This window comes from Oreochromis aureus, linkage group 2, assembly GCF_013358895.1.
Source record: "Oreochromis aureus strain Israel breed Guangdong linkage group 2, ZZ_aureus, whole genome shotgun sequence".
Classification (NCBI taxonomy): domain Eukaryota; kingdom Metazoa; phylum Chordata; class Actinopteri; order Cichliformes; family Cichlidae; genus Oreochromis; species Oreochromis aureus.
Genome location: NC_052943.1, coordinates 4,242,639 through 4,256,056, shown reverse-complemented (window position 1 = coordinate 4,256,056; position 13,418 = coordinate 4,242,639). Strand labels below are relative to the sequence as shown.

The window sequence follows — 13,418 nt, the reverse complement described above, 5'->3', positions numbered from 1 at the left end:
AATATCTTGTCCTTACTTGTCTGTTGGGCAGCGTTTTTGCTGTTGACTTGCACACTGAACACTAGATGGCACCATCTCAACTTTAATGCTTGTAGATCTGAGTGAAAGTAAGACTCATTTTAAACTAACATGAAGAAATCTGTATAATGTAACAATCAATGAGTTTTATGCTTCGTGCACAACCAGCAGTCTGTATGAACAATCTCCATGTGGATGAAAAATAAACTGCCGCTCATACAACATGTCTTTAGTGTTTTGTGTGCAGCTCCTGGTAAACATTGGTTTAAATGTATAGTAAAACGCACGAGTGGTGCGCCCCAGTTAAATCTCGTACGGTTAATCTAAAGCGGCTCGTGCAGCGCATTATTAAGCCCCTCATATTTCCCCTCGAGCGCCCACACAGGGCCACTGTGTCAGCGCGCATCACTGAGGGGAGATCTCTGTACGCGCAGCTAGCTTCACGCCGTGGCGCGCGCTTTTTAAGGAGCGCGCACATGGATTCAGCGGGGGGTGGGGGGGTCGTTCATCCATCTGTGCGGAGAGATGAGACTCGCTGCTGCAAGTGAACAGGGACTCATAAGTTCTCAGCATCCGTGTAGCTTCGCCAAGAAGCCCGAGAGAGCAGCTTTGCAGGGCGCACGGACTCTGAGAGGAGGAGAAGAGGAAAGCGGAAGGATGCTGATCCGAGCGGAGCCGGGAGCTGCAGCTTCACCTCATCAGCGCAAACGCTGGATCCTTCTGTAACTTTTAGCGCGCTGAACTTTACCGCTGCTGCTGCTTCTCGCTCTACTCTGTCCGCTTTGGTTGAGTGCTGCTGCCCGTCAGCCATGGCTTCCTCACCGGTCCACAGTGCGCTCTTTCTGTGCGCCTTCCTCCAGCTGTTCTCCCTTCCCGGCGGACACGTGCCAAACTGCCAGGAGGTGCGCACAGTATTTCAGTCTCTGCACCCGGGGTCCAAGTGGGTCCCCGAAACCCCAGTGTCAGGTAACTCTCATTAATAAAGCTTGTAGACACGGGATGTTAATGTTTTACGCACTCCTGATAATGTTGTGGGATCGAGCACGTTTCTAACAATCAGCACCAACACATTAAGTCAGATATAGATTTGTAAATATATATATATATTTTTTTACCAGCGGATGGAACCACTACAGCGTTTCTCTTCTGTCATCGAGCCTTTTTGTGTTTTGTTTTAAATGCTGACCTCTTCAGTGAGCGCCAACCCACACACTCTCCATCCCTCTGGCTGAACGTTTACCAACCTGCTCCGAGGATTAAAATAAATAAAAAATAAAAATCTGGCCGCATTAAGCGGATTATCCTGTTACAAATACGAAACTGAAACTTGTCAAATTTGTTCTAGTATTGATCTGAACATGGAGTAACCTTGCCTTACACCTCACTTTGATTCGGTTAGTGCTGAAACATTGCAACATTTGAGTTATTTTTTTTGAGGAGACTGTCGATATCCTAACTTTGGTGCTTGTTTCTATACATGACGATGGGGTAAAAGCTGAAGGAAGGAAAGAGGACTAATAGTCAAAATGTAGACAGCCATTCCTGTTACATTGACAGCAAATATAAATTATGTGTGTGATCTGAACTGTGACCAAACTGGAATTTATTTTGAAAATGATGCAATGATCCAAACTCTATTTTTATTGTTTTTGTTCCATGGAGCTCAAATGTCACTGGCTTCTATCTTCTCTAATGAAGAAGGACTAGATCTGGAGAAGTGAGCTGGCAGAAAAACAAAAAAGGTTAATGGTGAAATAATTCGGGTCTTTGTGGACAGAAGTCCATATTTTTGTCCTCTTTTGCAGAATGCTGAGCATGTTGATGCACTGGAGCCTGTTGCGTGCGTTCTGATTCACTATGGAAATGGTAAAAGCCTCTTATGTATCTGCATCACAGCCAGCTGCAAATGTTAATTAGGTGTTTTAGTGTCATGTCAGCACAGGGAAGTGCTCCAGGTTATCTGTTTTCTCTCCGTTCTCAGCATGCAATACTCCCACCTGATTCAAAGAGGGGTGGGTTTTTTTTTCTTTCTGAATAACACTAAATGTTCTGTAAACATGAAAGAGTGTGGCGAATCGCAAAATACTTCAAATCAAACAGCAGGAGAGAGAGCGCGCGATGCACTTTGAAGCATATTTTGTCATGCTCCTTCTGCCACATATTAATCTCCCATCTTGTAAGGTGCATGCAGCCCTAACCGCTGAGCCCTACATTTCTCCAAGCATCCATGTTTAATCACACACCTTCCACCTAGGCCATCAGGCGTTTTATCTGCCAGCCAAAGGGGAGGCTAAATATTTCTCTTGGCAGGCAATGAGAAATATTTAGCCTTCCCAAATCTGAGGCTAGGCAGACCAGCTGTCTGTGCACCATCTCTAAGGAATCAGTCTGAGCTGGACACTAACAGTTCATAACCAATACTTTCACTGGAAATCAATTCAGCAATCGGCCAAAGAACAATCCATCACGGCCAGCGAAAGCATGATTTGGTTTACTCATCCTCGCTGCAGGTCTGTTGCAGATTAATTGCTTGGTTTATGGCTCATACAGTTCTGTAGAAAAGGTGTTCACAAGCGTGTTAAACCTAATGTTCTGCTTTGGCTCCCTGAAGTCTGCTGATTGACTAAATGTTATGTCGGATATGAAAAATATGTAAATACAAGAAATGTTTGTATCCCCTGTATCTATGATAGAGGTTAACAGCACTAACCTCAGTGATCCTACACACAACTGATGCTCCTGGCAATTTGTTAAAAAGACCTTGTGCATGGAGGAAACCATCTAGAAGTTTTATTTGGCCCTGAACATAACATTTTGGAAAATGAAAAATACACTGTACATTAGGTCCTAAATATTCAATAATACTCTATAAATACCCCCTTTTCAGCAGAACAATGGCACTTTAAGTATTTTCTCCCCTGAATCAACAGTACAGCTGAATTTTCTGAATGCATTCTGCATTATATTGTTTCAATGAGGCAAAACATCAATAGGTAAACAAAAATCAATCAATTTCAGCAAAGCAAATATCAGACAAACTCCAGGGTTAATATACCCAGTTAGAGTTCTTTCTCCAACATTTAGATTTAAACGTTAGAAAAATAAGAGTGTGCTGTAACACAGATCCCACTGAAGTAGATCTATAGTACATCCCTCAAGCTAGATTTATCAGCATGAAACTGTTGTTTTGACAGCTACTGTAAACTACAACAACAAAGTTTACTGTAAAACATCACTGTACTGTGATGCAAAGACTGTAACACAGAATTACACTTGCAGCACTTTATTCTGTCTTCGTTCTGTCTTCAACATTTTAGCACCGGCCCTGCAGATGAATGTTTGTGATTTATCGCTGTTAACCACTTGGCCCACTGCTAATCAAACTCTAAATGCCATTCTCAGTTTTCAGGAAAACACACCAGTCAAAGTCAGAGTGGAAAATAAGTAATAGAACCATCACAAAGCTGCTGAATTAATGATTTCCTCATAAACACCCATGAGTCACTGCTGTAGACAGGTTGGAAACGACCATGCTTCAAGTCTTTGTCACTTACTTCTTCAGTTCTTTAACACTGACTGAGCACGTTGCCGTACATCATTTCATCAGTTTTTACAGCATTTGTATTAAAGTGTAGGCACTTATGACTAATGGAGAATTATGTAACTGTACCTGTATGGTGACATTAAGGTGTCTCTCACATTCACTTCATGTCTGATGAAAAGAAACTGAAGTAAAATAGGAAATTAAAAATCCCTGAAGTATCTGCAGTGCCGCTGTGTAACAGATACTGGGACTGATGGGATTTGAGTTTGGGCTCCTTTAGTGATGCTGAATGGCCCCACAATGCTTTATGTGCAGTGACCTCCAGCGATGGTCCTTAACAGATTCTAAGCACTCTGTAAAGATTTCAGAATGAGCGGCTTATTGGGCACGCTCGAGCTTTTGGTGGAATTTCCATAACTCTCAAATCTTCCACTTTTGTCATAACGAGCTGACTTTATTATTATTAGTAGCATTACTTTTTGGGGAGGACATGAAATCTGCAGTCACTTTTCACACATTTAGTACATTTTTGACCTATTTTTTAATTCATTTTTGGTCTTGTCTCATCCATAATATATACTCACCATTAATTTATGCCAAATAAGTTGGAGTCACAGCCACAGCTGCTTGTCATGCAGGCTGATATAACACGACTTCTCCGATGAGGCACACAGTAAATGAAAGATTGATGAAATTACATGTTGAGGGTGGCTAGTTGTGATCCGACTGAGGGAAGTATCACTTTCTGTGTGTGTGTGTGTGTGTGTGTATGGGTGAAATGTGAAGTGGACTGTATCGATATTGAGTATAGTGTGGGGGAGGTGGCTGATTCAGAAACATGTCCACAGGAAGGCAGAGCAGAATTTCTAATAATGCTGCATGTGGTGCCGGAGGGGGCAAAAAAACACCAAAAGACTAAAGTTTTTCTTTCCAAAAGTGTGATTCAAAAGAAGTGAGTGCAGAGGAACATTACAGCAGGCATATAGAGGGGAAAAAAATCAAAGCTTGGCACATCTGTAGGAGTAGTACCACTCGTGTCTTTGTTGCGGCTGTTGCTGTGGGTGGTTGGATTGGCTGAAGGTGAAATGGAGGCTGGGTGTCGGTTCACTGCATCGTGTCATCACATATGTGCGAGGCGAGGCGCACTGGCAGCGCTGAACACTCACCCCGGGACATGAGCGAGAAAGCGGCTCCACCAGTGGCGGCGCTGGCTTGATGATGGGAAGACCTTTTGAATCTCCGACAGCGGCGGCGGGACCTGATTCATGAGAGGAGCATCAGATACTCATGAAATATAAGAGTAACACTCATGTGCTGGAGGCTGAGATCCAACTAGTTTCAGCAGAAAATCCTGCAAAGGAGTTTTTTCCCTTCTTCTTCTTTTGCTGTGAGCTAAAACAATTATAGCTTTGTGTTGCTTTATAGTTCTCAGCAGGATGCCATGCAAAAAGGTCCCAAATGCCCCTGTTTTAGAAATGACAGCGAATGACTAATAGGTGGATGAGTCTGACCTGAAGCGAGAAGCCTTTCCAGCTGGTTAAACACCGATTGATATTTGGTTTTATTCACTTCTTCCCTTTTGAAGGGTCCCACTTTAAAGACAGGAGCCTTTTGTTTACTGCCTCATTGTTATGTGCAAAAAGGAAAAAGCGCAGAACAATGTTGGGCACTTTCACATTCCTGCTTCCAGCTTTCAAACCATTGCTTCATCAAATGGTTTAAAGTGGAGCAGCTCTAAAAATACTTAAAGCCACTTTAATCCCCAGTAGTTAATGATATTATTGCTCCTTAGGTTGGTTGTAAATGGCTCTATCTTTAAAAAGTGACACTGGCTTATTTTGCCCCGGAGAGGTAGCCACGGATTCCCACGCGCTTCCACTCGAAACTAGCTGTTGTATAATTTATGCTCATAATGAACGGCTTTTAGCATATTCTATATTTTAGTACAACTTGTTTTTTCCCCCATGGTCGCCATCATTAAACTTGCATAGTGATAGCTTTCTAATTGGTGCCGAGAAACTTAGACACATACTATACTGTATCTGTTCCCCTGACTCTGAGTTCCTGGGCTTGTTAAAGATGTGAAGAGAGGGACTCCACTGTTTGTGTGCGTGTTTGTGTGAGGACAGGGCCATCGTTTCCAGCAGTGGCCTTTCAAAGGAAACTTTCTGTGAGGGGTAGAGCAGCGAGGATGGTTAGATGAGGCTGTGACAATCTGAAGGGCGATCAATGTGTTTATAAAAGGCGTTCAGAGACACTCATAAAAACAGCAGCTGTCCTGCACGTCGAATTACCCGGCCTCCTTTCACAGTATTGATTGAAAGCACGCAGTAATTTAAAGGCGCCACCTTGAACCGAGGTTGCATGCTGGGGAAATTTACATGTAAATTGCTACCTTGTCTTTCTTCATTTTGCGGGGGAGAATTGGCCATCAGGACGCCCAAAATTGACCAATTAACCAATAACAGGCTGATTTTAAAGTTGCTCACAGTGCCCAGGAGCTATTAAGCTCAAGGTAGGTGAAGGAAAACGAGCTCGGAACAAAAGTGCGCGCAGATGAAAAGGAGTAAAAGAGGAAAAAATAAGAAAGCAGAGGGGCAAGAAACAGGGATTGAGCCTAAAGCAAAGGGGAGCAGGAGGAAGCTCGTTCCCCAGTGATGTGTCAGTCAGAAAGAAAGCTTTATTTAGACGGTATGATTTTGTTATTTGTGAAACTCTACGGGGGAATCATCTCCCTCCCGAATCTTTCGCCTATTCCCTCAGTGCTGTGGAACTCGTGTAATGAAACACATTTATCATCTGCAAAACGACAAACGGTGCAGATGAATCTGCCTGTTTTGCCGGAGATAATTGCTAAATCCCCGTCTCTTCTCCGCTCAGGCCGCGCTCGCCTCACCTATGGCGCTATTGACAGCTTAATAATTTTGCCCCTGCAGTCTGAAATTAACTTGATCTTATCTGTCAGGAGTCTTTTGTCCGTATTGATTTAGGATATTAAGCCTGTCAGTATGCACACAAAAAGGTGCCGCGTGACAGCTTTATTGCCTCTTTTGCTCATTAGACTGTACACCCTAAACCCTGATGGGAGTCAGGGGTGAGCTGGGAGTTAGCAGAAGCTGTTCTCCGTTTGATTCCGCAGCGATTTTTAATTATTAAGACTGTCGCTCTGTTGCATCTCCCGGTAGTTTAACGTGCACCGTGTCTGCATTGTTACAGGCCGAGCCCGCTTCTGAAGGTCTATTCTTTTGAAGATCTCACAGAGAAAGAGCCCCGATCCAATAGAGACACTCACTTTTGTTATTAAGATAAACCCTCTGCCTCCACAAAAGCCTTTCCACCGTCTTTTGACACGCCAGCTATCAAGACTTTTCTGATACATTCGCAATCCTAGCAGCCCCCCCTTCCTTCAAATTAATCTCGCTGCTTCCGCCTCCTTATATCCTCGCACCCAAAGCAGCGGCAGCCAAAGCTGGCAGGCTCCCCTGACATTTGTTTACCGTGGCATCAATCAGGCCCTTGTCACCGATGCCTCTCAGGGAGGCAGATCCTGGAGACAACTCCTCAACGAGACTTTGGCACGTTACCACTGCAGCCTGCACTGAGCTCTCAGCAGCCATGTGGGACAGAGAGGCTGAGAGGGGGAAGCACCGAGGAAAGGGGTTTTCACTGGAGCTGCTCTTTGTATCTAAACACTGGATGGTTGTGCCCTACTTATGTCTGACTGTCCATCATTTTCAAGCAGAGATAAGGTGGAAATCTTTAAACTTTGTAAGTGTTTGGACAATTATGCAGATTTGTAATTTTGCAATGTTGCCTCTCTACACCACAACAGGGGATTTTAAATCAGTCAGTTAGTCAGTGCAGAGTTTCAGCTTTAATTAGGAATTAAATCCTGTTTTTATACACTCTCCCATTTTCAGAGGCTCAGAAGTAATCAGAAAATTGACAGACAGGGCGTTTCAGGCCTGATGAGGCCAGTTCCTTCATTATTTTATGACAAGATAAACAGATACACTTCCAATGCTGAACTTGCATATGACTGCTGTCGACGCAAGTAAAAGAGGCCATCAGGAGGAAAGATCAAAAGAAACAAGAGAGATGGCAAAAACGTGTCCAAGTCAAAAATCTGGTATGTGCTTTAAAGAAGGAATTCACCAGCCAGCTCAGCAACATCAAACGTGAAGTGAAAAAGGTGAATGATCACAGAATTATTTCTATGATGAACAGATTTACAACATCTAACCAACTGAAGAACCCACTCAAGGAGGTGGGTGTACCATTTTCAGTCTGCAATCAAGAATGGAGCAAATTATTAGATGACTCGAAATGCAGAGGATTTACAACAAGGTGCAAACCACCGATTACATTCAAGAACTTGAAAGCCAGATTAGATTTTATCAGAAAACATCTAAAAGAGTCTACGCAGTGCTGGAAAAACATCTTTGAACAGGTGAAACCAAGATTAAATTGTAGCACAATGAAGGGAAGAGAAAAGTATGGAGACTGACAGGGTCATGATCTGAAACACAACACGTCATCTGACAAACACGGTGGAGGCAGTGTTATAGCATGAGTGTGTATGGGTGCCAGTGGAACCAAGGTCACTAGTGTTTATTGATTATGTCACTGCTGATATGAAGTATCAGGATGAATCGTGACGTGTGCAGCGCAGTAGTCTCCAAACAGATTCAGCCAAATGCTGCAAAACTGTTCAGCCCGTGCTTCACAGTTCAAATGGATAACGACCCAAAGCATCCTGCAAATGCAACAGAGCAGCTTTTCAGTTATTAAATGCAAAAGTGAGGCAGAAAGACTCAGAAAAACAGCAACTGAAGGACAGTAAAGGTCTGGCAGAGCATTTGGTGATGTTTGTGGGTTCTACACTCCAGGCTGTCACTGACTGCACCGGATTTTCATCCAAGCACTAAAAACAGTCCTTATATTTGCTCCTTATGTTGGCTCCACAGTGAAGTTGTTAACACATTTTACTGGCAAGCAAAAGATTGCTGGTTCAGTTTCAGGTGGAGACACAAATCTCCTTTGGGGTTGCATCAGGAAGGCCACCCGGTGTGGAAACCACTTGTGACAGCTGAAAATAGCACGCATCAAAAAGAATCCTGGAATTTAAAATGATGCCCCTTTGTCCAGTTTACTTTTGAACCTCTGAAAATGTGGAACTAAAATCTTTTTAAAACACTGTAATTCATATAAAATGTCTGTAATTTCTAAACAGTTATTCCAATATTTTTTTAAGCCCCCCAAAATTAAACTGATCAACTGTATTTGTGTCAATTCTTGACTGTTTGGGCTAAAATCCACTGTGAGCACACAGAACTTTAGCTCAGAAAATATGATGCAAAGCATTTATTTAAAGACACAGATATTGTGTTGTTTCCTCTTTATTAATGTAAACTCTTTTTATCTAAAAAAACAAACAAACAGATTTCACACTCCTTTTAGCATGACCATGACTCGAAGTTTACTGATTTCACAGTGGCGGCAGGCTCTTGTTTAGCTTTCCTAACTTCCTCCTGCGTGGGATTAATTGAATTAATTTCTTCGAGGTGTTTGCTCTTTGATCAGGTCGTGTCTGGCTACATCGCCCCTGTGAAACACCCCCGACACCCCAGTTCTGCTTTCGCAGGCTTGAATATGCGTCGCTCAAAAAGGAGCTCGGGGAATCCAATTATTTCTCATAGGTGTAAACAACCTTTAGTGTCCACAGCCAGGTGCACGAATGTTGTTTCACTGCCTTCAATCTTACTCGTGGCAGTTTTTTTAAATGTCTATCCATAATGAAAGGATGCTGAAACCTAGGTTTATTTGTCTGCATGCTGCACTGCTCCTGGCTCTCATCTTTAGCCTAAAAACATACAAAAAACACTTTTTTTTGATCCTCGGAGTGAAAAGTGTAGCCTTGAGTGGAGGAAAAGTTTCTGTTGACCAAATTGATCTCTGAGGAGAACTACACAGCCTTAGTGTATTGCCCGAATGTGGATCAAAATGACTTATTTTTAAGCAGCAATTTGTTTTTGACTTTAGCCCGGCTAAATAACACAGCCTCTACATAATATTCATACGCTCATTAAGGCTACGGACTCGGCTGGAGATAGGGTTTCTTAGTTTTTGCGTGAAAATGCTGCTGAATCTATTTGTGTGTGTTTGTGTGTCTTTTTTTTCTTGAAAATTAAACAACAGTGGCTTCGCAGCTACTTCCCTCTGTTCATCCAGACTACCATCCTGTCCCTGCTGATTTCCTGCCAGGTGCAGATCTGCAGGTTTGCCAAACCAAAGGCCCGACCTGCTGTTCCAAGAAGATGGAGGAGCGGTATCAGGTAGCCGCGCGCAGCAATATGGAGTCTGGTCTGCAGGTTGTCAGCGCACAACTCAAACGTCTCATCATCCAGAACGCCGCGATATTCCAAGGTAAGCAGTCTGCACAGTTCATCCAAGACCTGCCTCGAAGAAAGACGAGATAACTTCATCTGGCACGCACAACAAAAAAACAACCCAGTGTCACAAATGCATACATTTAAGCACATAAATCAACAGTATTCACTTTCTTGGCTACAATTTTTTTTCACATCAGCAGCTCACTCCTCCAGGCAGTGAGTCACGTATAAATAAAGCTGTAGCAAAATGCTTACAGACAGGAGGCTGCTGTTCAACTAAATGTTGGAATGGCAGCGACGTGTTGTTTAAGTGACTTTAGATGTAGTGTGGTTGTCTGTGCCAGACATGTTGCTCCAGAAAGTGACAGCCTCCTGAGATTTGGCGCACTGCAGTTGGCGATGACTGTTATTCACAGAGAGAGAGAAAAAAACCACGACAGTCAGCAGCCTTCCTGGAAACCTGGATGAGAGCGGTCAGAGGAGACCCGCTGCTAGAACTAACTCAAGCGAACAGACGCATGCAAAATAACAACTCGGGGAAACGGTGACGCGAAAAAAGACGTAGATTTTGTCGAAGGTGCAGGAAGCAGGTGAGTGACTGAACAGTGAAATGAAATACCTGGTGTAGCAGGTGCTACTCAGGTGTACAAAGACTATTACGGTGTCCGAATCATTCTGTTAAAGAAAATGTACTATGCTTCTGTTTGTTCCCGTTAAAAATTAGATGAAAAGAAAAACACTCTTGTAAAGTAAATGCAAAGCTATAACCTGCAATAGGTGAAGGTGTTTTCTCCTGCTTCTGGTGTATGCATGGTTCAGTAGTCCAATATAGTCCAAACTATGACATTTGCCATCCTGAAGCCAATATGTACAGATAGGATCTTCACTCTGAGAATAAAGCTCAGGCTTAAAATGCGACTGCATTCCTCTACATCGAGAATCTCAGCCGGACCGGGCCGGTGAAATTATGAGTTAAATGGGTAAAATTACAGAGAAGGTTCTGATAGTTCACTGTCCAGATTATCCTGTAATTATAAACTTTTTACTCTGAACTCACTGACCCATTAACCCCCCTCAAAACCCCCCCAAACCCAGACATTTTGATATACATGGCAGAAAAACTGGAATTTTTTTGTCATTGTTTAGCTATTACTTAATTACTTTGGTGAAGTATGAATTTGAATGCCTTTTTATCAATAGGAAAAGCTGTAAAAGTTACGAAAATACAGGTAAAAATCTATGCACTCTTTCACATTTTCCGAAGCTGCCCAGCTGGCCAGATTGGACTCTTCACTTGGCTGATTCTGGCCCCTGGGCCATATGTTTGACACCACTGCTCTACATGGATGCTTTCAGGTGACCTGGGAGAGAAAAAACAGGCAGTGAAAAGACGCTGCTTCTGAAGGTTTGTAAGATCCTGGGCATCGGTTAAGAACTCCTGTCACCAGTCAAAAAGAAGGGAAATTACAATCTCAATACGGCCACGTCTCAAGAATGACACGTTTGACAAAGACCACTCTCCAGGGGAGAGGAAGAAAAAGCGGACAGCAAAAGAAGAGGCTGGATAACATCAAAGGAACTATTAGCGCTGATGCAACACAAGTCCAGGCTAAGAAAAGAGACAGAGAGAGAGAGAGCTGGCCAGTCGTGTGACTGCTGTGGTGCCTCCACAGTACGTGGGATCATTGGACACATGATCATGATCATGCAATATTGTAAGTTAAAGACTAAACAATAATACAAAGAAACCTCCAGCAGAACCAGGCTCAGGGAGGGGCGGGGCCATCTGCCTCGACCGGTGTGAGGAGAGAAAAAAGGACAAAAGACATGCTGTGGAAGAGAGCCAGAGATTAATAATAACTAATAATAAAAAGCAAAGTGATTTGTGTGACTGAAGAAGAAACACTCAATGCATCGTGGGAATCCTCCAGAAGCCTAGACCTATTGCAGCATAACTAAGGGAGGATTAAAGTCACCTGATCCATATATGCATATATGATCTATATATGCTTTATCAAAAAGGAAAGTTTTATGCCTAATGTTAAAAGTAGAGAGAGGGCATCTGTTTGTCCGAGGAGCCTTAAATACTCTAGGAACCACAAGTAAGCCCACAGTCTGAGAGTAAAGTGCTCTAATGGGGTGATAAAAGACTTATAGAAGGTCTTAGAGAAGGCTGTAAGACCTTGTTGACCTCTTGACCTCTGTGAGTACTTTTCTGATGAGTTAATGGCTCAGTCACTCATTTAGAATCAAACTGAATAAATCTTGATCTTTCGTTGTTTCAGACTGGATGATTATCCACAGCACACCAATGACTTGTGATTGACAGGTAATCAGAATACGTCTTCTAGTAAGGCAATAAAGTAACGTGTTAGTGTACTACATGTAGTACTTACATTACAATTGTAATCAGATAAAAAGGGAACAAAACATCAAACATGTTTTTTCTTTAATCACCTGATTTCAGATTTCTCACTTCTGAGTGGAGATGCGGACAGTGTTTTTATTTTTATTGCACTGCAGGAAAGAGCACAAAGTTCAATCGGCGTCCAGGACAAAAAAAAAACTTGTTATGCTGCAAACAGACTCTTTGCAAAGATCTGCAGAAACAGCATGCTAACACAAAGCTAGCAAAAACAGCTGAGTGACTCCCGACCTCAGTCCAATAGCCAGAGCCTCGTCTTCAACAGGTAACAAAGGCAGTGATGAGCAGTCAGGCTGCAGGCTCTGTTTCTACCTGCTCATGTTTCTAAAGTAGAATCTCTGTGATGATTACTTTCATCTCTCTCTGTGCTGGTTTTCAGCTTTGCTTTGTGTTCATACACGAACAATGAAAGAAAGATCACATGTGTCCTGGTAGGACAGCGATTTGGATCAGTGTGTGGAACTGTAGCCTAACTGGTAATTAGGTTACAGTGTGTATCAGGTCATTTTACCAGACAGTAATGTACTGAGTAGTGTGATGAATTTTCCAGGGAATAATGAAGTTACGTACTTCATTACTGTCAAGAAATGTGATGTGTGCTACATTACATTTTCATTTAGTTACAATCCCAACACTGCCAGTGAGCGAGTGGTTTCACAGTCAGAGTCGTTGTTTTAAAAAAACAAAAAAAAACCAAGATGGCGACGGCAGAAATGACACAATCTCACTTTGAATAAAAACTTTACAAAGTGGTTTCAAATGAGCTGGACGGCAACAAAGAAGCACACAGCTCGTCTCTCTCTGTTGCCACGCTATCGACAGCTCTTTCGAAGTATCCCTTTCACTTTTAATGTTGAGCTTTTGTTATGGTGCTATGCAGGCCTTTTCAACCCAGCAAAGCAGCACTGTTTACTGTCTCGGGGTTTCCAGTTGAAGAGGGACTCACTGGGCCAACTTTTTTGAGAGTCCACACTTATGGGCTGTGAAATGCGGCACCATCCTGACACGGCAATTAAAACTTGAGGTTTAATGGGGACCG

The 13,418-nt window shown here is 42.8% G+C and overlaps 1 protein-coding gene across 2 annotated transcripts in view; it reads left to right on the top strand.

The window, feature by feature from the left end:
* The first annotated feature begins 539 nt into the window (after window positions 1–539).
* Window positions 540–13,418, top strand: part of gpc3 (glypican 3) — a 135,083-nt gene continuing 122,204 nt past the window's right edge. For both annotated transcript variants that reach the window (XM_031751436.2, XM_039615571.1), the window contains exons 1-2: window positions 540–984; window positions 9,827–9,988. In XM_031751436.2, coding sequence (XP_031607296.1) covers window positions 828–984; window positions 9,827–9,988 — 319 coding nt within the window. In that variant the 5' untranslated portion in view covers window positions 540–827. The remainder of the gene's footprint in view (window positions 985–9,826; window positions 9,989–13,418) is intronic.